The following is a 23,279-nucleotide window of genomic DNA, read 5'->3' on the forward strand; positions in this document are numbered from 1 at the left end:
TGTTGGGATGGGATCCGAAAGAGAGGAGTGCTCCGTGCATGCATCCAAAAGAGGGCCTTCTTCATGCTTCCCTTCCCTTCTAAAGGACCCTAGTGTGGAATTTAGGAAGTCAAGTTGTGCAGTCGCACCAGGGCTTTTCTTCCCCTCTCTCGCTAACGCCAGACTACACAATAAAGGGCCTGGATTCAGCTGATCCTGTTAGAAGGCCAATAAAACGGGGAGCTGCTTTGTCCTGCGGGCAGGAAAGCTGAACACTGCCAGCAGTGTGCAACACTTTAAAGGAGGAAGCAGAGCAGAAAACCAATACATCACAGGAGGAGCCACTCTGGGTGAGGGGAAGGTGGACACTGGACAGTGTCAGAGGCCGAGAGAAAACCCCATCTGGTGTCTTTTCACTGCAAAGAAGCCATTAGATCATGGTGCAAGTGCGAAAGTTCACACAAGGGTCAAAGGTTTCGATGCGCTGTACCTCCAAAATGAAAACAAAACGACAACAGCAGGGAAGACTGTCCCCTCAAATGTAAACACTAATCCCAAAGGAGTCAAGTCAGCACGTCTGAGGTCTCATCCCGTTCACCCTACAGTTTGTAACAATTCGGTTGTTAAGTCTGACGTCAAACGTGACGTTTAGCAATTTCCGGGTCCAAACCAGATGGACCCGGAAACACGTCACGACTTAACAACCGAATAGGCAAGGTGAGAATGATGTCTAAACATTCCCTCACCCCATGAGAGTTCATGTAGTCAATTCATACTTGGCCAGCATGCCATTATCACTGTCTGTTGTGTTGAGTGTGGAGGGGAGGGGATGTCACAGAGACAGGTCACTACCAGGGTAAACTCCATGCAGCCAGGTCACATGGTACACACTGGTATAAAAGGCAGTCCTGACTGTGGTTGGGGGGAAAAGGGGACTTCAACAGGCTGCCAAGAAAGTGTTCCTTCACTGACAAAATGCTTTAGTGCAAATGGAATGGATTTAGAAGGATCTGCTGTTTGAATCCCAGGCAGTGAAAATGTACTTACGGTAATAGTCCTTTACCAGGAAAAGCCTCTTCTACTCTATCTAGTGGTTAGCAACTGATCCTGTGTACCTCTCCAAAGTCTACACTAGACAGACTTATAGGCCATGATATGGATCTATTGGATTTCTTCCAACTCATGAACAGCATGTACATCTCATTTGTGGCCCTCTGTAGCTCAGTTGGTAGAGAATGGCGCTAACACTCACCGCAATGTAAGTCGCTTTGGATAAAAGTGTCAGCTAAACGACATATATATTTAGGAAGAACTTAAACACAGCTTGTTGTAATGTAACATTTTAAATATCACAATCGCTATTCCTTTCAGACCTTCAACAACTCCCAACTTTTGGGTCCTCTTTAACAGCATTGACACTCGGCTGTACCGTAAAATCAAACCAACGGATTGTGGAAGAAGTTGTGGATGTGCTGGGCTGCAGCCTGGCCCACCAGGGGCTCTAGTTCATGGGTCCCAGCGTTGCACAGCTGGTGGACGTTGGAGAAGTTCTGGAGCAGAGCCATGGCTTTGACCTTCCCCACCCCCGGGATCTGCTGCACCAGGGCCAGGACCACAGGGTCCAACAACCGAGACACACTCTTCCTGCGGAACGGGTTCTCTTTACTCTCTCCATGCACCTGCAGAAAACACCCGCGGAAGTAACCAAAATCACCAATTATTCAGCCACTGAAAGTCATTGATTATTACTCTTTACTTGTTTTCTTATATGGGGTATAAAAAAAAAAGAGTATGACTTACTATCTGAGAAATGAGTTGGGAGGCTTCTGTTTGACTGCCAACGGGTAGCAGTGTCAGACCGAGTTCAAACACCACAAACTTCTGCATGGCAGGGAAGTACTGCTCACTGATTCTGGTCTTCTCCACTAACACAATCCCCTGGAGACTGCTGTTGGCCTTCAAAACAGGGCAAGAGACATGAGAGAGGCATAATAAGAACACCACTAATGAAAAGCAGGAGTGTAAACAAACCTTTATAATAGTAGTAGTAGACAACACAACATTGAATTTAAACTTACATTTCTAAACCGAACAAGTTTTCTTTTGTAGTTATTTCCAGCCACAATGTCACACTCAGAGACGTACAGGATACAGCTTTTATTGGACAGATGAAAGTCAACCACGCCAAGCTCATTCTCGAAGATGATTTTCACACTTCCTAGAGTCAAAAAGTCAATGAAAGGTACAATTCTATAGGAAGAAGTTTAGCCTGCAATACATGCTACCCCATAAAGGCTTATTCTATCGTTTGTGTTGTCAGGGTCATTTGTGTCCTCCCCCCCAAAAATGTAAAGGCTAAAAAAAGTGCTTCAACAAATTAGTAGTGTTGTCTACCCACAGATCAGACAGTTGTTGTCTTATCCGACTCCATGGCACTTACCACCGAGTCAGACAACCTTCCCAACTCACTCATCAGTTTAACTTTGATCAAAAGGACATAATTTGAGGTGTTTTTCATCACCTTGATTGGTTGGTCCTGCGTTACTCCGAACTGCTGGGGGAAGTTGTATTTATTTTATTTAACCAGATGTCAATTGAGAATCAATTGATTGAACATCAAAAGTTCAAAGTTGATGGGTGAGTTGAGAAGGCAAGTACCATGCAGTCGTATCACGTGGCTGTTTGTTTTGACTAGCGAGTTTAACTTACCCTTCAAACTTTGCACGAGTACTGAGCCCCTCCACTTCTCATTGGCAATGATGTGTCCATAAGGGGGGACAGCATTTACAAGCACTGCCCTTTTTGTCTCCATTTGGAATTACGAACAGGACGAGTTCCCTGGGATTAGTTTGCCTCCAGAATTGCATCTGTGTTCCGTGAACACTGAACGACAACAGACAGTCCGACTCTGCCTGTCCACCTCTTCTTCTTCTTCTTTTTATTTGATTGGCGGTTGGCAACCAGCTTAAGGTGCATTACCGCCACCTACTGGACTGTGTGGCGCATTACCACCCCCTACCGGACTGTGTGGAACGTTAGTTTGACAGGGGGGGAAATGTAAATGAAAGAAATAAACAAAATGGTGGGGAGGGGTAGAGTTAAATCCTACCTATCAATCCTGTTTCTTTCAAATATTTAATTAACTGGTTATTTACTTTAACTGTGTTTCCAAGTAAGTTCCCTACAGTAAACCTTAACTTAAGCCTGTCCACCTCCCTCCTCGCTTCAAAATAAAAGCGCCAACGTTAAACTTGTTTTTAGCATTTAGTATAGAAATAGTTAATATGGATAAAGGAACGACACATTATATTTAACTTATCTATGGAAATAAACATCAAAAGTATTGCTGTTAAGGGTTTGTAATTCTATTTCTAATATCCTAATTCATTTGGTGAAAAACGGCAGGGACTGAAAGTGAAGTTTCTGACGGACGTGAATACATCTATACCGCCATCTGGTGGGCAGTGGAGTGAATACATCTACACCGCCACCTGGTGGCAGTAGAGAACATTACACATTACCTACCCGATCACTTCCATAACCACGTTGCTGATGTGGATGACGGTTAGCTAATTCCGTTGGTTGATTCTTATGGAGCTATTTTAGTGCCAGCAGAAATTGAATTGTATTTGACAGATTGAATTGAATATGACCACAAATTGAATTGTATTTCACAGATCTGAATTGTATTTGACAGATTGAATTGAATCTGAGCACAAACTGAATTGTATTCGACAGATTGAATTGTATTCAATTCAGTTTTCATTATTTTCATTCAGTTTTCAAATTCAGTTTCTCTAAATACAATTCGTTTTTTCTCAAAATACAATTCAGTTCTCTAAATACAATTCAGTTTTACTCAAAATACAATTCAGTTCTCAAAATACAATTCCGTTTTTCTCAAAATACGAGTTCAGTTTTAGAGGCACTCATCCGGGGACTCTGGGCTAGGTAGAATAATAGTTGTTATTTACAATTACAGGGTTCATTCATGTTCAGTCATTGCAAATTGTTTTAAATCTTCATATATTATATACATATTAGCCTTTTAATTCAAAGACATATAATCAAGCTTTAATTGATCAGTTTTGTTTATTTGTTATGTACATGGTTTAGCAGGTGTGTGCTTTTTAATAACTCAAGTGTGGAGTTGAATACATACACGTGTCAAAGTATGTTTTAAAACAGTATAATGGTCACATTAACATCAACAGTGGAGCTTAGGGTTGGAGAACTCAACAGGGGCTGCAGTCTGATTAGATTTGCAGACTTCCTATGGGCAGAGTGCATTACAATGTTAAACCAAAGGTTAATTGTGTTACATTAACATTTAGTTGATTAAGACTTAAGAAAGAAATACTTTTTTGACAGTAGTGTCCTCAGGTGGATTCGAACTTACGGCTGAAAACACGACAAGAAAAGGTCAATAAAAGGTCAAACCGGGCATACGCGCCAGGCCCGCAGGGGGGAGCTGCGGCACCGCGCTGCTACACGGACTAACTAACTCCGCCTGGTTCCGCCAGCGAATGTTGTCGACGTCACTTGGATGTATAAAAGCACCACCGAGGGCTCATTCTGGCAAGACACGACTGCAGAGACAAATAGTCGGACGTTGGAGGGTTATATTTACCCAAAACTTATTTTCAAATGGGCCCCGTCGCCTAGCGTTTACTCCCGCGAGCCTCGCCGATTGAGTTGTGTGCTATTAAACATCAGCACGTCTGGGTCTTTGTAAAGGTAAGAGATTTGACCTACAATTACTAGTACAATAAAGGCCATTCATTCATTCATCATAGTCGCTGTGGGGGAAGCAGCAGTAATAGTCGAGCTGGCCCGCTAGATCCGCTAATAATGAAGATGATGATATGACGGGTTGTTTTGGAGATGTGCTTTGCTGCCGGAACAAAGAAAGCTCTAGGTAGATCATCGTGGTTTCACCAGTGATTTTTTTTCTCCAACATTACGGACAATCCAGTTCACAGCTCTGTCAACAACACCGTATTAAGATGTCCAGGAGGACTGTTTTTAAACGTCCTGCCCTAGCTAGGCCGCCCTAGACTACAACATAGTGCCTGAAATGTACTAATGTTTGTACCTCTCCGTCCATGTTCATGTTCATAAACCAAATCTTCGACATGGCAGATATTGATGATCGAATAAGGAGGAACAGTATATGTAACTGAATCGTGATCATATGCACAGGTTGGCATGCCATTTCTTCATCTCTGACCTCTCTCTCGTCTCAGGGTTTCCATCACATTTTACAAAATTCGGAAGAATGGCAGCCATCCCAGCCACCGGCTCTCTCGTTGCGACCCACGACTACTACAGAAGTGAGTTGCTGCCGTTCAGTCAGGCGCTAGCCTCTCAAACCTCCATCACGGTACACAGCTCCGGTTCAACAGTCGTGTTGGATGTAGATCTGAGATTTGAATAATGGGGACGTCATCGTGTACTACTTAAGATGCCTTAGGGCTGAAAGGCCGGGTGATTTATGTGAGGCATACTAATTAGGCTACTTTTTGCAGACAGGGCATGTCTCAGTCTGTACTCTAACATCCGTGTTCCCCCCCCCCAGGGCGCATCGGCTCTACCTCCAGTAGCAGCTCCTGTGGCAGTTCGGAGTACAGTGGGGAGGTCATTCCACATCATCCAGGTAAATGAGCAGATGGGTGGGAATAATTGGACATGGGGGGAATTGTTCATTTGGGGGACAGGTGTCAATGAATAGCAATGTGACGCAGCTACAGACAGGCTGATAGTGTGTGTGCGAGAGGGTAGGTAAGATCTGTGAGTGTGTGGTGGATAATCGTGAATTGCCCATTGAGGAATGGTAATGTTCTCTCAGCGAAGTCCAGGTCCCTTGCAATGTATTTCTTAAGCTGGATGACTATAGGATTGCCTCATCAATGGCTTGCCTGACATTGAGTCAGCCAGTGGGGCAGGCAGAATGGTGTAGGGTGGTGTCACTGGGTGTGTCACTGGGTGTGTCAGGGCTAAGCTTGGCACAGTTACAGAGGCAGTAATCATTGGGTTTCACCAGCCACCTTCTGAAACACATGTTCACTCTAGTACATTTACATTTTTGCCATTTAGCAGACACCTTTATCCAAAGTGACTTACAACAAATACATTTGACTAAGCAAGTGAATCATCTATCCACCAGTCATAGCAGGAAAGCAGTCTATGCTCAGGCCTGGGGCCATTGGCAGTTGTTGTGTTAGAAGAAATAAGTTCCTGTACTCTGATTCTAGTCTAGGGTCATGTTGTGTTAAAGTTCAGTTGTTAATACTGGAAACTGAGGATGTCAAATTGATAATTGATTTTCCATTGTCTTGTAGTATAATGTTGGAGTTCTTCTGTGCAGATCTATCTTGATGTCCAGGGTGCCCTCAAGGCTATCTTCAAGACATGGTTTGTTGTCATTTCTGACTGTGCTCTCATCTGTTCTCAGGTCTGCCCAAACAAGACTCGGGACATTGGTGGTCCAGTTTCTTCTTCGGAAAGCAGACCCAGCCTGGGATGACCACTCTGACAGAGGAGGCCCAGAAGAAGTAAGTAGAGTTGGGGAGAAACATGTGAACTACTACAGGGCAACCTAATAGACCTGGCCTCACCCATCTGGCAACCTAATAGACCTGGCCTCACCCACCTGGCACTCCTAACAAACGAGCACACATTGTGTAACAATGAACTGCACAGAGCACTTTCACCTGTAATGAGTTGTGACAACTGATTGAATTGCAAATTATTATACAAGAATGTAGTTCTCCTGAAAGCACCTTTTTTGTTCTGTTCGACCTCACTCACGGTGACCTCTAACCTCCGTCCCTCCAGGGCGGCGACGGCCATGACTGTGACCAATGGCCAGGTGACCTGTATCGCCCGGGAGATGGTGATGCGGCAGCAGGTCGGCGGGGCGGGGAAGTCGGAGCCGGGGAGTCCACCCCCCTCCTGAGCTCACCACGGGACGGGGACCAGCGCTAGGGGACGGAGGTGTCCTCTTAGCCTTTTATGTTTTGTTTTTGTCGGTAGTACAGGCTGCCCCAAGTTATGGATTTTGTTTTGTAACATTGTTTTTTTTATATATATATATATCTGACCAAAAAATACAAACCGAAAAAAAAAGTTTTTTTTTTTTTACATTTGTACTAGTCTGTGACACAGTGGAGCATACGATATACACATTTTGTTATTCTTTTCCACTCGTCTCCCTGTGATAGCAGATGAAATAAAGTAGACTCTTGCAGCCTATTATCTTTGCCTTCTTGTGTGTGGCGTTGCCCCCCCTATCAGGGATACTGAGAAGTCTGGTCTGTTCCATGAACTCCACAGAATAAACATTGAGGAGGCGCTCAGTGTCCATGCCTAGCCTTCCTGTAGAACGTGTGAAGTTTGAGGAAGCAGGGTTACGCAACTACAGAGCAGTGTTGCAGCAAAGTGTTTTAGAAGGGTTTCACACCACTATGAGAACGTTGCTTAGTTACACCCAATTCACATTGGTTTATTACTGTCCTCTCCTTATTTGACCAAATGATCCTCAGTAATAGTTGTGGCACAAGACAGTCAAGTCGTTTACGAAGTAGTTCAAATAATAAAATGGTCATGATTTGCAGATGTCTGTGATAGCTTTATTTCTTTATCCAAGTGAATTAGACATCATTCATTCATTAATGAAAGGTTCGTGGTTTGGAAGTCATACACAGCCTTCATACATACATACATTCATACAATAGTCTACAAATCGAGCCAGCCTACAGCACCCCAGCAGCCATTAGTTGTGTAAAAGCTGCCTCCGGTACACTCATCCACTCAGATGGAACTAAACGACCGACGCACAAAAGAGGAAAAACAAACAATGAAGGAAACACAAAATGGCCTCTGCTGATCAAAGGGGATTTGTCTATGGTACTAATCTGAAGTGCTTTTTATCTTCCACTGTGCAGTTTTTCCAGGTCACTGGGTATGGTGAGTTGTTACACTGCATGTAGGGTGGGAATGGGAGAGCCCTTCTCTCTCAGTCTGCGTTCTGCTGAGTGGGTTCTTTTCATGCCCTGCTGTCTCTCTGCACCCAGCAACAGGTTGCTGCCAATTGGGTCTTTGCAGAAGATTAAAAAATTGTCCTAAAAACTGCCTGGCAACCAGCCAATAGAGGGGGAGAAAGGGAACATCTTGTCCTGTGGTTTATGCTCGAGAGTAGGAGAGGTAAAGAATGGGGTTATGAAAGTTATGAGATTGGAGGTTGTTACTGTAGCTATCCTCTGTGACAGTATTTGCTTGTATCAAATAGGATGATTGGTGATGTCACTGTCAATGTCAGACTAAAGTCTTGTTATGGAACTTGTAGCAACAGCTTGTTTTTGCCCCTTGTATCTACCGAAATAAATAAAAACAGCACCAGTGTGTGCAGGACAAGGTGGACAGGGCAGGGCAAAGGGGCAGAGTAGGAACAAAATAATTTCCAGCACTGACTGGCTTGTTCAAGTCCACACTTCTGTGCTGAGATCAGAGAGAATAGAGGAAGTTGAGGGTGAATCGTCCTACTAGGGTCTTCCTCTCTCCTCCGATATTTTAAAACAAAGGAAGTGCGAGTGTTCTCTACTTGACGGCTCTGTTAGCTGGGCTGGGACGCATGGCAGGGACAGTCCGAGGTGTGGGACTTCCCAGAACCACACTGACCCACAGTCCTCGAGCCATCCCTCCTGGGAACCCTGAGGGGAACATGGAGAGGAGAGAAAGGCACATTTGAGTGTTGTACAGATCTACGAGGTCTTAATTTTAGATATAAATCCACATGACTGGATTATCATCATTGAAAGAGCAGAATGTATATTCAATTAGTATGTACGTATATAGTCAATTACCTTGATTTGTGGTCAACCAGACAGTCACCTGTCTCTGTTTTGGTCGTGTTGAACGTTCAGAGAGATTGAAGACGGGCTTTATATTTTCTGAAGGGCTTGTGCCTGCAGGGGAGAAACAGTCCATTCCGCATTTCATAACAACAAATCACAAGCAGAGCTTCTGAGTCAAACCTTTGTCTGCAGGCGATGTTCACTAAACCACTGTCAGTCACACAGATCATCTCCAGCCAATCCTGTGTGTGTTTGGCTCCCTGCAGCAGTCATTTCTGTACTAATATGTTTCTGTGCTCCTGTGACCTGAGTTATTAATGATTAAAATCATATTGGATTCCACATTTTTGTAGACTTTTAGGTCCGTTTATAGCTAAAACACTTTCAGTTGTTATTGTTATGTATAGTAGTAATTACACTGATATTACATTGAACATGGATAAGATCTCTGAACCAGAGACTGATGAAATATCAGATGAATTCGAATTACTTTCATGTTGTGATTTTGACTAATCAATACAGTAATACAGTAAAAAATATATATATATATATATAATATCTATTCGGTCATATTTATGTTCAAGATTTGGCTTTGATCTGAGGATTCCCGTTTGTCCACCGAAAAGGATGACATTCTGAGAACACCCAGCTCAGTCGTGATTCAGGAGACAAAGTGCAGAGTTCCAACCGAAATTCGCCAGAATTTTTCACATCATCTCTATCCCTGCCTCAATCGACCTCTGTCCCACTTTCACAGCCAAGATAAATGTTAGCATAGTGGGGAGGGGAAATAAAATCAAGGATTAATAATAGTCCTTACTCCGGTAAAACTGGTTCCTAGCGAGGAGGCACGCGGGGGAGTTGACACTGGTCATGGTGACTCAGGACAGGTGACTCGGGTCCAATTCCCTGAAGAGAGACAGAGAGGGTCACGTTCATCAGAGGTGAACAAACAGACATGAATGGATTATCCACACAAACTCAGGTTTGTTCAACCTGCCATGCCAAAGGTTCTATTTTTAGCATTGATGAGACTACCCAGCCTCCTCCAATAATTCTATAGACATTTCTAGAAAACATTTTTTTATCCATTGATAACTGAACAGTATTCTATCCCTGTAACAACACTAACAAAAACGTTTTGGGGAAAATGCATTGGTATGAACGATATCTGAACATTTCCATTGCATGATATTCTAGGAGGGGAATGGACAGTTTGTTTCAGTGTGTGTGTGTGTGTGTGTGTGTGTGTGTGTGTGTGTGTGTGTGTGTGTGTGTGTGTGTGTGTGTGTGTGTGTGTGTGTGTGTGTGTGTGTGCGTGTGTGTGTGTGTGTGTGTGTGTGTGTGTGTGTGACCCACTTAATCACTGTCACATGAGCTGATCAGAGTTACAGATATTTGTTTGTAGAATAGAGGAGAATGAAGCATAAAGCTGAAAGCTCAGTTCCTGTGAGTGATTAGATAAACCGAACTTTGACCTAGGTGATACACTAATAAAACAAGGCTCTATCCCCCATTGCGAGTCCACTTGGCCCAAAGTCATGTAGATAATGAATGGAGAAAATTATCAATGGAAAGTCAAACACAAACCAGTACCTTATTTTTTTTGTCAAATGTGACACGGTCCAATGTTTTTGTCCGCATGTCGGCATCAGATTTAATGTTTGGACTTTTCTTTCGAAAAATGTGAATACATTTCCGCGTTGTTGAAACTCATGACTCTAAGAAAATTACTGTCTACATAGTCTCCAACGGGAGTTATGTTAATTGCAAGATACATTACTAACAACTTGCATGGCGGTTATGCAGTAGTAGGCGGTCCTTTTCTGGACAGGCTGTTTCTTGGGTCGGGAAATCATCAGCGGTTCGCTGTGTGGCAGCACGGCGAAAAAAACACGGTTCCCAGGGCAATAAAATAAAAAAAAACATAAAAATGGAAACGATCAGTTTCCCTTCTAATATGGGAATGCACGGCGGGGGAGATGCTCAACACAGCGCCTGATGAGACCCCACTCTACGTAGGCAGGGCCAGACAAACTGAATGGCTTGCTGAATCGCATGTCTTCTGAAATAGGCTGCCCACAACAAAACTAACCAATTTGCTTTATTTCATAGTTTCTGTGTTAGTAGGGTCATCAGGAACCCAAATGTATAGCACAAGCACTGAAAGGAGTTTCATGATATGGGACCTTTTACTTCGAGTGGTTACGGTTAGGGTAAGATAAGATGTCAGGGCAAGGTATTAGCAAAAATATTAGTATAAGCAACAACAATTACAGTTTTTTACGGTCGCTAAGTCACAGTGTTCAATACTGAAGTCACAGAGTCACAACTCTTCATACAGTCTGCATTACTAACACACATGTTGGCCAATCACTTCATTCATGTCTCAAAAGAAGCTCGTTCAACCATACACTGGCAACAATGTTCACTCAGAAAGCATACACAGTCATTCATAACATTCTGACTTACAAAACACTAACAACAGGGAGCATTACATAGTTCTAATGATTTTCACAAGAATGAATATTTCATTATAAAAATGGTTTGATTTATAGTAATCATAGACAGAATAGTTGACTGTACAACTGTAAAGTATTAGGCAACAAGAATGAATCAGAAATGTCGCAATTTGCTTCTATCCTTTATTCTATCTTTTGCTTCTATCCTTTATTCTATCTTTTATCCTTTTTTTTCAGTATCTTTGCAGAAAGTAAGTTACGGTACATTTACTTCAATGTACACTACATTTACTTGTGTAAAATGAAAAGTGAAAAATAAAGTGGAAGATGCAAAGTTCAAACAAAAAAGAAAAACAGAAATTCCAGGGCTACAATACAATAGCAATCACACCAAAAATGTCTCACTCCTGAGGGTTTTGGTCCACCCTCTGGTCTGCATCTGGTCACATCTAATGTCTTCCCTGGCAATGCATCTAGTCTATTTCATTTCATTGTATATATTCTGCTAATATTTTCTAGACATTTCAATATGATTACTGCAAATACTGAAAATACCACCGCTCATCCCTTATCAGACTTTGCTGAGGTGCTGGAACTGAAGAGTATCAATAGAGTGCAAAATGACAGCATCTGCACACTCAAACACTGTGCAAAAAAACAGTTTATTGCGAGCTTTCTGTCATATATGATAGGAATATGATTACTGCAGAAATGCACCAATTCATTCTGTTTTGAACGTGTTCTTCACAGTTTTGAACACAATATGTTACAGTAACAATGAAAATATGTGTTTTGCAGGTGGGGGAGTTTGAATGAGAGAAGTGTTATGGGTTTTGGAGAACGTGGTCATTGAATGCATTTTGTATGAAAGCAATGCACAAATCACAGAGTAAGAGTCACAGTTTTGTTCACATGGGCTTCTGCTTTGCTGACTGTATGAAGAGTTGTGACTCTGTGACTTCAGTATTGAACATGGTGACTTAGCGACCGTAAAAAACTGTAACAAGGATTAGCACCCAAAAAAATGTAGCATCCCAAGTGTGATTCAAACCAGCAATCTTCGGGTTGCAAGTTATTTATTTCATATTTAGCTGGCCAGTATCGCTAGATAACACGTTCACACAGAACAATTATTTGGTTGACAGAAACAATCCCCCCAAACATATTAATTTGGAGACTGGGTTGGTCTGTCCGTGGTTTTAGGCTTTGTCAATAGAGTCATAGTAATTCTGCACGTCAAAATAAATTATGAAAAAACGAATGAATCATCACAGGTAGTATTTGCTTTTCTGTGGTTTGTTGTAGAAGAGTTGTAAAACACACTGTGTCCCCAAGTCTCTAAATCAACAGTTCAAGGCTACAGTTGAGTACAGGAATGAACCACAAGCTAAAAAAAGAGGAACATTGTTGGTTTTAGATCAATGTTGCCCCGTGTATGTATTCAGTGTCATCATAATATTTGTTTTCTGTCGGATGCTGGGTGAAACATTTGAAGCAAATACTTCCAGTAATTCATAAAGGCCTTCTTCTGGTTAACAACGTTTTGACAATGTTGATGATGATACATTTTCATACAGTGCATGTCCAGTCATGCTTGATAGTATCACCATCATGCAGTGGGGGAGATGGCTGGCCTTTAGCTGGTTATGGTATCTTTTTTGTTTGTCATCTTTCTGTTTTCTGTAACTCAAGAGAAAAGTCAAGTGATTATGCTGACTTGTAAGTTCCAGCACACACACACACACACACACACACACACACACACACACACACACACACACACACACACACACACACACACACACACACACACACACACACACACACACACACACACACACACACACACACACACACACACACACACACACACACACACACACACACACACACACACACACACACACACACACACACACACACACACACACACACACACACACACACACACACACACACACACACACACACACACACACACACACACACACACACACACACACACACACACACACACACACACACACACACACAGTACTGCTACAGTAAGTGGCAGCAATTAGCACCTGTCTACTTGTACATTGTGTGTTGGTGTTGGGGGGGGGGGGCACTGGGCAGTGTGTTCAGGGCCATGGAGACACATTGGAGGCAGGAGGAAAAAGTGCAAAATAGTTTCATCTTTAATGATCCACATACGAAAAAGAGCACATGCTCAAAACAGCCGTAGGCAAAATGTTAACCAATAAAGAGGCTATAAGAGCACTCTGTCCAGTCTCCTCCTAGGCTCCTCCTAGACCCAGGCTTTCTGTTAGGGCCAGCAGCCTTGAAGGCTTGCTGATCAGCTGTTGGCCAAGCTGACGAGCTCAACAACGCACAGCTGGTGGAGTGAGGAAATTGCCCCTAAGTGGCTATTTTAGAGGAATAGGGGTGCAAAGTCCATATGCAGCCCCTCAAGACAATACCCACATTGATCTCTTGCACTAACAAAGGCCACGACTTGAAACATCTGTGGCTGGAGATGTGCATCTGAATTGTATTGACTGACAACTGTCCGTAAGATGCTTCAGTGTGTTTTTTGAGCATCAAGACTGTAGATCATGGTGCAGCTGCAAGGCAAGGCTGTCGGAGGGAACGTCCGGGAAGTCGATTGTTCAGTGATCACCACAGAATGTTGCGTATCGTTAATGCGACATGGCTGGGTTTACCTCTAGTGTCACTGATACCATATACCATTCCCCATTCCCTTCCATGCATTACAGTGCACCCACCCATCACCTCCCCTGGTACCCGTATATATGGTCCCCGTGGGAATCAAACCTACACAACCCAGGCGGTGCAAACCGCCATGCTCTTCCTCCTGAGCTACACAGGGTCATAGTCACATGGTGTGGTTCCCCATGGTCAGCAGCAGTGACCACACAGAGCCACATCCCGAAGACTCTGGTGTTTTATATCTAGGCTAATTAATCTCTCCTGTCAAAGCCTCTGCTGTGCAATCCGCCCTGCAGATTACGTAATACTCAATGTTTTTTTCAGGATGTAGGGTATAGGTCATGGGACAGCCCACCCTCTCCTACACAGAGAGAATGCATAAAGGCTGCCAGACACAACCGCTGCTCCATGCACACCACCATGGTCCTAGAGAGAGACGGGTTGGATGTCTGGTAACATTCTACATAGGGCTAAAATGTAGAATGCATTATAACTGCTTATGACCCTTTGCACTACTGCTGTTTACAAATACTACCGTTGCACATACCATATTTTTGCACACTGCACATACCTCCTTCGATATAACCACTATTTATACATATCATAATGTATATAGCTACTAACTGTATATACCTCTAACTACAGTAGTAGTTACTGTACCATACTGTACCTATCACTATAACTGTCATGTTTTTATATCATGTTTTATATCATCATTTGCACTTCTGGTTAGATGCTAAACTGCATTTCGTTGTCTGGTACTTGTACTCTGCATTGGCAATAAAGTTGAATCTAATCTAATCTAATCTAATCTAATCAGCAGATTTGAGCCTTGTCATGGACATAATATGTAAACTGTATCATGTCTCTCTGTGTGTAAATGTTTCGACGGACTCTCAACGCAGGACAGCAGTACTCAGGTGGTCCTGGAGAGAGGAGGGTTGTGTCTTTCACCAGACAAATTCGAGATTGTGCATCGCCCCTGTTGGGTGATGTGAGCTTCTAGACCACTACTTCTAGACCACTACATTCACCTCACGTGTTGGGTGATGTGAGCTTCTAGACCACCACATTCACCTCACGTGTTGGGTGATGTGAGCTTCTAGACCACCACATTCACCTCACGTGTTGGGTGATGTGAGCTTCTAGACCACCACATTCACCTCACGTGTATTCACAGGGACACACAAGTGAAGGGAGTGACCGTGACTGTTCATTGTTAATTGGCAGTTGCGTTATTTTAATTATAACAGACCCTATTCTGTGAGCTGGTTCTGACTCCGGGTGAGTGAGAGCTATATCCTCTGCAGCCCCCCTGGGATTATGTGTGTGGGGAAGGGGGGTTCCTGGGAGATCAGCAATGGGTGTTACACAATACTGCCTCACACACACGCACACGCACATACACACGCACACACACACACACACACACACACACACACACACACACACACTCTCACACTGGCTCACATGGCACATGGCACGCACGCCTGCACGCCTGCACACACGTACACGCCACATGCTCTCTCTGAACCCCTTCACCCGAGCTCCTGCCAGGTTGGAATGCATTAAAGCTACAATGTGATTACTACATCTTTTCAGACTGGCTCATGCCTGTTTTTTCCAAGATTCAGTTTGATTCAGTTTGCTTGAACGACGTAGTATGGCTTATTTACTAAAGTGTTTCCAGTTTCCAATGCCAGGGGTTTCCATCATTGTCTTCCGAATGTATTTGTCGTTTAAGATTTAATTCCTGCAGACGTTATGAGTCTAATAAAAAGAAAGGATGTTGCACAAATTCTTGGGTAAGGGCTGTATGAACCACACTGACGTAACCGTGTCTGAGCTAGGCCTTATCAGCAGACCTTCTAATAAAGTCAGGAGATAAACAAACAGAAAAAAACATGCGCTGCCCTCAAAAGATTGTCTTTTCTCCAGGATCATCATTGAAGGAATCTTATAACGGCTTAGTGTAATAGAAAGGACTAGAATAACATTCAGGCCTACGGAGTCTGTTGGCCCTCATGATAACCCCGGCTAGAAGATAGACGCCAGGACCCTCGGATTGGAGTGGGACATGTAGCAATGTAAAAGTTGGGATAATACTTGGTAAACAGAGCATTTTAACTAGTTTAGTTGTGTGTTAGATACTTGGTAACCAGAGCATTTTAACTAGTTTAGTTGTGTGTTAGATACTTGGTAAACAAGAGGACTTTAGGTAGTTTAGTTGTCCCACTGCTATGTCTATGGTCCAATAATTAGATAAGTAAAACAATTTATTGTGTTTTCCCTCCAAAATAACATACTGTACTAATACATTGAAATTGTTTTTAAATCCATCCCCCAAAGATACCAATAGTTAGCGGCTTTGGAATAAATTCAGAATGATAAGCAATAAAACGTTGGAGAGGTTATGAGCCTGCAGTACCATCTGTCTGTATGGTACTATCTTGAACATGCAGAAATGTGTTTACATATGGCTTTATGATATCAATTTGCAGTGAGTGGGGAAAAATAGATTGCTCATGTGCCTTCTTTGCATAGTTGGTCACCAAATGATTCAATAAAGTACTGCACATCATTAAAGCACTTTGAGCTGCAACGTTTGCAGGAAAACTGCTATACAAATAAAACCTATTATTATTATTATTATCACACTCCACAAAAACACACCTTAAATACTACTGCTGTTTAGTATACTACCTTTGCACATACCATATTTTTGCACATTGCACATACCTCCATTGATATAGCCACTATTTATACATCTGTACATAGCATACTGTACATAGCTACTAAGTGTATATACCTCTAGCTACCGTACTTGCCATACTGTACCTATCACTATCACTGTCATGTTTTATATCACTTTTTGCACTTCTGGTTAGACGCTAAACTGCATTTCGTTGTCTGGTACTTGTACTCTGCAATGACAATAAAGTTGAATCTAATCTAATCTAATCTAATAAACAGATTTGAGCCTCGTCATGGTCATAATATGTAAACTGTATATATCTCCAAAAATAACATACTGTACTAATACATTGAAATTGTTTTAAATCCATCCCCCAAAGATACCAATAGTTAGCCGCTTTGGAATGAATTTAGAATGATAAGCAATAAATCGTTGCAGAGGTTATGAGCCTGCAGTACCATCTGTCTGTATGGTACTATCTTGAACATGCAGAAATGTGTTTACATAATTATGGCTTTATGATATCAATTTGCAGTGTGTGGGGAAAAATAGATTGCTCATGTGCCTTCCTTGCATAGTTGGTCACCAAATGATTCGATAAAGTACTGCACACCACACTCCACAAAAACACACCTTAAATAAAAGGTCTTACCTTTCCAGTCCCAGTCCAGTCTGATCCTACTGTTTTCAGTTGACTTTCAGTTAAAGCTTCCTGGATCCTGTTACATAGAAGGCACTGGAAGAAAGCCCAGACGGATGGATGGGCGGATGGAGGGATGGATGGAGGGATGGATGGAGGGATGGACGGTGGGATGGATGGAGGGATGTATGAGCAGAGCGGACCCACACAGGCGGCTCTCCACACAGGGTAGAACTTTATATCCACACCCCTCCTCGTCTACTTCTTGCAGCCGCCAGCCATCTGACGCCCTCTCTCCATTGGCTGAGGAGGCGGTCTTACCACCCCTCGACCCCTTCTTCACCACCCCCTTTCTTGACCTTTTGGGAGGGATCCTTGCACCCAGATGGGAGGGAGGGGGGCTGAAGTAGGCTTAAAAAAATGTCTCCCTCTCTCTGGACTGTATGTAAACACAGCTGACTAACAGTCGTTGGATCTGCTCCTAACTAATAACAGTAGGGTGTGTGTGTGTGTGTGAGAGAGAGAGAGAGAGAGAGAGAGAGAGAAGAGGGGGGGAGAAAGGAGGGAGGGTGAGAGTGCGACCGAGTAAGATTTGCACGCTTTGTCTTGACAGAAGGACACATGACAGCAGGAAGTAAACTTAGCTGAGTAAGGTGGAAATAGTTGCAGATGTAATAAGATTTCTAATCTTTATGGTCGACAAGATTCTAGACTTTGTTCCCATTACTTTAGGCCCATCTAATGGTAAATGGACTGACTTATATAGTGGCTTATTGCAAAGTGCTTTACAATGACCTCCTATGGCGGCAAGCTACCATGGAAGGCGCCGGCCCGCTCATTGGGAGCAATTTGGGGTTCAGTGTCTTGCCCAAGGGCACTTCGACATGTGGCCAGCCGGGGCTCGAACCGCCGATCTGCTGACCTTGCGACCATTAGACAGCGGCTCTACCTCCTGCGCTACAGCTGCCCCACAGCCGCCATGTCATCTCACCTCACCCGCCCCTCTCCTCTCTGTCTCTGTCTCTCTTTCTTTCATAACTTATGACTTTCGTAACTTCATAAGACTTTTAATTCCTCACATACCAGTGTAGCAGAGAGAATGAGTTGAACTCAAATCCTAAATGAACCCACGGTACTGACTTTGTCTGCAGGAATTCCCCCACAGTCACAACAGCCCCACTTGTATGTCTAATGCCAAGAGAGTCAATGACATGAATAAGAGGGCTATACAGTACAGCTTCACTCAACAGGATAGAACACACACAGATAGATCTACCCACTCTGGTTTACAGATTCTACCATATCCATACAGATATCACAGTAGGACACAATACAATAGAGAGACCTTAAAATAGGGGTCACACTCTGCCACAAGAAGAGCAGGTTTTTCCGAGCATTTGCTTGTACATGCTCACTTTGTTTACACATCTTTATTTTCTTTAGGTTGAAATCTTTAAGTTTCCCTGTACAAAGTTGAACGTTGCCCTGAGGCCACACAGAGGGAGGTGTGGAGTGAACGAGGGATGAGGGGAGGAGTATGAACAGAGGAATGAACAGTCACTCCCATCAGCTGTTCCCACAGTCTGTGCTCCAGATTGCTCAGGACCTTTAGGTCTCCCTCAGGATGCCTGAGGGAAATACCAATAAGGGTTAGGCTTAACAATGTAATGCTGAAATGGAAAAACATGAACAAATGATAATCATTTATAATCAATATTGCATATTATCTAATGACTTATACATGTTGGTGTAGGTGTAATGCTTCTCTGTGCTTCTCAAACGCTCAAACGAATGGAAGGATTTCAGACGCTCAGTCTGACTGACTGCACTGTCAGATGATATTAAATGTGTCTTCTGGAATTCACCAGACATTGGGACTAAATGGGGGTAACAGGGTAGTAGGGATGAGAGAGGGGGGTTGGGGTGTCGAGGTGGGCTCCTCGTCTTCCCCTGACATAACTCAGGGGGGGCAACCAGAGACACCCCACCCCCCCCTATTCCTCTCCTGTGTCACCTTGAATAAAAAATCACACACCCTCCTCAGGAACATAGATCCACGTTGTGTAAAGGCATGAATTAAATAGCATGCACACACTTGCACTCAGACACCAGAGCATGCATGCATGCAGGGAAGGCATAACGGAATATTCCAAGTTAGTGCGGAGGAGTGGTTTGACCGGTCCAGTCATATGAGGACAGGATGAGCCACAAACTTCCCCTCTCCTACACTCAAGAGTTCAGAGAGTTCTCTGTCTCTGTCCAATATCACAGACATGCACACATGCGTACACAAATTAGATGCATTCACACACAAGTGGTTAGTTGAACAAAGCTTAATTTCGCAAACGGTAATTCCACATCATAAAGCTTTACAGTTTGTCAATTCACAACTTCTACTGGAGATAACAATCTCAAATCAAGCAACATTGCAAGAGAAGAGAGCACTACGGACACAGTCAGTATATACATGTTATCCATTCTTTCATACTAGCATTCTAGCATTATGAATGCCATGGCCCCTGGCCCTAGCATACAGTGGGGTGCAACACATTTGGGCACCCCTGGTTTAAATGTTACAATACATCTCCAAGTGACTGAAAGCAAACCTGAACACTAAATGCTACAAAGTTAAACATGACATCTTTCTGCACATTTTAAAGCAAGGTTCCTTTTTATTTTCATTTTTCAGAGTTTTTAAATGAATAAAAGGGCCCTGTGCAAAAGTTTGGGAACCCTTTGTTATTGTTATTCTTTGTTACCTTTTGAGAAGATGATTGCTAAGGCCCAGACCAAGATGATTTACTCGTTAGGGCTTCAATGAGTCAGGTGAATATAATTCCAGGGTTGAACTATATATTCTGAAGTAACTCCATGCCTTCTAAAGTATCCGACTGCGGTGGCTGTTGTGTCTGGTTTTAAAAACCATGGGTTCCTCTAAACAGTTTTCCAAGGATGTCAGAATCAAGATAGAATCAAGGTGAAGGCTACAAAAATCTCTCGCAACGTTTCAAACTACCCATTTCCACTGTCAGAAACAGTGAAAATAAATGGATCAATTTAAGTCAAAGCAAGATCTGGAAGACCAAGAATAATTTCAGATAGAATGGCCCGAGATCTGGTGAGAAATGCTCAGAAGAACCCACACATCACTGAAAAAGAGCTGCAAAACCGGTCTAGTTGTTCACAGGACAACAATACAGCGTACCTTAAAAAACAAAGACCTACATGGCAAAGTTGCCAGAAAGAAGCCTTTCCTACGACCTCAACACAAAATGAAGCGTCTGAAGTATGCAAAAGAAAACCTTGAGAAACCTGAAGCCTATTGGAACAATGTGCTTTGGACTGACGAAACCAGAAATTAACTTTTTGGCCACAACCAAAGAAAGTATGGAGAAAAAAGGGTGAAGCCTTTGTAGAGAACACCTTGCAAACTGTTAAGCATGGAGGTGGATCCATTATGCTTTGGGGTTGTGTAGCAGCTGGGGGCACAGGCAATATTGTGAGGGTGGATGGAAGAATGGATTCCACCAAATATCAATATTCTAACAATATTCTAGAGGCTAATGTTCGAAGGTCAGTCCAGAAATGCATACCTCAAATCAACCATGAATCACCTCCAGGAAAGACGGATGAAGGTTTTGGAATGGCCATCACAGTCCCCAGACTTGAATATGATTGAGAGATCTCAAACATGCTGTGCATGCAAGAAGGCTGGAGAATACTTCTGAGCTAGAGGTGTTCTGCCAGGAAGAATGTGGACAAATTCCCAAAACAAGAATTGAAAGACTCTTAGCTGGCTACAGGAAGCGTTTTCAAGCTGTTCTAGTTGCCTGAGGAGGAGGTACAAAGTACTAGCTGACAGGGTTCCCAAACTTTAGCACAAGGCCTTTTTCCTTGTTTTATTATTTTAAAACTGTAAAAGGTAAAAAAAAAAAAAAAAAAAATCTTGCTTTAAAATGTGATGAAATGTGTCATGTTTAACTTTGTACCATTTAGAGGTTAGGTTTGCTTCTTTTCACTTAGATATGAATTGTAAAAGGCATTTTGACTAGGGGTGCTCACTGTAGATTACTTTCTCTTGCTATGACTGTTGGCTAAATGATTCACTTATTTAGACAAATGTGCTTGTTGTAGAATTTAGAATTTGCCATTTAGCAGACGCTTTTAATCCAAAGCGATTTACAATTATGATTTACAGGGACATTCCCCCTGGAGTAACTGAGGGCTAAGTGCGTTGTTGTAAGTCACTTTGGATAAAGGCATAAGTGGCAAAAATGTAAATGTAAGGAATGCACCTTGGTCAGGTTCGGGGTGAGTGGGTGTGAGTCCCAGTCTATTTCTGTCGCCTATCCTCTTTTGACCGTATGTTTGTTTAAACTTTAAAGGATGTCTCTGTACCAGCAGCCTGCAGTCTCTGGCTCTGCTGGGTCACTGATCAGACTCTCTTCTCTCTGTCTGTCTGTCTGTGTGTGTCTCTCTCTCTCTCTCTCTCTCTCTCTCTCACTCACACACACACACACACACACACACACACACACACACACACACACACACACACACACACACACACTGCCTGAACAGGGTACAGTGACTCAGAGGGTTGTGTGTCACGTCTACTGCCAATACCGGGCAGACCGGATGATAGCAGTTTATCCAGAAACGCGGCATCATCATCAGTGGGGTGAACAGAGAGAGAGGGAGAGAGAGAGAGAGAGAGAGAGAGAGAGAGAGAGAGAGAGAGAGAGAGAGAAAGAGAGAGAGAGGAACTGGAATGCTCTGGAGGGAATGGAGGAAAGGGATTGAAGTGAGCAAGACAGGCCAGGGCAGCGACTCAGAGATGCTCCTCAACTGTCAACGGGCCAGGTCGGCATGGTGACGTACAGTACCAGTCAAAGGTTTGGACTCACTTTGCCAGAATGGGAAATGTTTAACTGGTACTGTTATACAGAACAGTATGTGTCCAGTCCTGTGACATGCTGTAGTTAACAGGAGATAGGGGGGGGACACTGCACCTGCAGGACTTCACACACCACAAGGCTCTGGGAACTGGAAAGCACGTCAATCTCTCTGTACACACAAACAAGCACACACCAACTGGTTGCTGCCTCTAGTGGAAACAGTGGAAAATAACCGTTTTCATGTAACAAAGGGGGTTCTTTGTCCGTCGTGAAAATTGTGTACCAGTGAATATTTAGTCCCGGTTGAGTCCAAATAACTGAGCAACACACTGAGAGACACTTGTTGTTATTGTTGTATTATAAGGAAGCAATAATGTTATCGATCAACTGTAGGAAAGAGCGTCAAAATCATAATGAGAAAGAAAAGCAAAACATGTTATTATGGCACTTACTAAAATAAAAGCCTATATATACAACATAAATTATGAGGTAAGTATGAACAGAATGTTACAAATGGAAGACTGTTGAGTAGACATGTTTGAGGCATTGGCAGACGGTATATGACTGAAGAGGATTGTAACCGGAGACATTAAGTTAAATACCACACAACAGCTCTATAGGACACTCTATAGGACATTCTTCACTGTGGTATCTTCAATCTAAACAAAACGTTCCAAGTCAGTGAGGGGGGAGTGGTTAGACCGGTGCAGTCATATGAGGTCAGGGTGAGCCACAAACCTCCCCTGCACTCAAGGCAGAGAGAGTTCTCTGTCTCTGTCCAATCAAGGAAAAATAATCCAGATATTCAGCTACTGCTTGCTGCTCTCCAGGGTGAAGCACAGTTCTAGGATCAGCTTTCCCTTCCCCAAATCCTAACATTAACCACGACGGGGGACGGGGGGAACACTAAACTCACAAAAGATCAGTGTCTACAGCTAAAGAGGCAACTTCACCGTACTCAGCTTCCCGTTTCCCCTCTCTGCTCTGACTGCCTGTGACTCTGCTGCCCCTCTGTGGTCATGTCAAGTTACTGCAGGT

At 43.1% G+C, this 23,279-nt stretch overlaps 2 protein-coding genes and 1 long non-coding RNA gene across 4 annotated transcripts; 1 reads left to right on the forward strand and 2 right to left on the reverse strand.

The window, feature by feature from the left end:
• Positions 1-1,415: 1,415 nt before the first annotated feature.
• LOC308159841 (Fanconi anemia core complex-associated protein 24-like) lies at positions 1,416-2,805 on the reverse strand (the record flags this gene model as incomplete). The annotated part of the gene is made up of 4 exons (XM_080533659.1): positions 2,689-2,805; positions 2,058-2,197; positions 1,780-1,935; positions 1,416-1,658 (listed from the first exon to the last, which is right to left on the reverse strand). The coding sequence occupies exons 1-4, from the start codon at positions 2,789-2,791 to the stop codon at positions 1,416-1,418; spliced, it is 642 nt and encodes a 213-aa protein (XP_080389785.1). The 5' UTR covers positions 2,792-2,805.
• A 1,766-nt stretch (positions 2,806-4,571) lies between these two features.
• ppdpfb (pancreatic progenitor cell differentiation and proliferation factor b) lies at positions 4,572-7,233 on the forward strand. Its single transcript, XM_080534949.1, has 5 exons — positions 4,572-4,716; positions 5,226-5,312; positions 5,558-5,635; positions 6,434-6,533; positions 6,817-7,233. The coding sequence occupies exons 2-5, from the start codon at positions 5,258-5,260 to the stop codon at positions 6,935-6,937; spliced, it is 354 nt and encodes a 117-aa protein (XP_080391075.1). The 5' UTR covers positions 4,572-4,716; positions 5,226-5,257; the 3' UTR covers positions 6,938-7,233.
• LOC308161017 lies at positions 7,038-17,478 on the reverse strand. 2 transcript variants are annotated; one of them, XR_013937511.1, is made up of 4 exons: positions 17,356-17,478; positions 9,655-9,743; positions 8,844-8,945; positions 7,038-8,690 (listed from the first exon to the last, which is right to left on the reverse strand). It is a non-coding gene; the product is annotated as an uncharacterized lncRNA (long non-coding RNA). The 2 variants fall into 2 exon arrangements; XR_013937512.1 differs by having other exon boundaries at positions 7,038-8,945.
• Positions 17,479-23,279: the final 5,801 nt, after the last annotated feature.

Source organism: Nansenia antarctica (genome assembly GCF_963989245.1).
Source record: "Nansenia antarctica genome assembly, chromosome: 6".
Lineage (NCBI taxonomy): Eukaryota > Metazoa > Chordata > Actinopteri > Argentiniformes > Microstomatidae > Nansenia > Nansenia antarctica.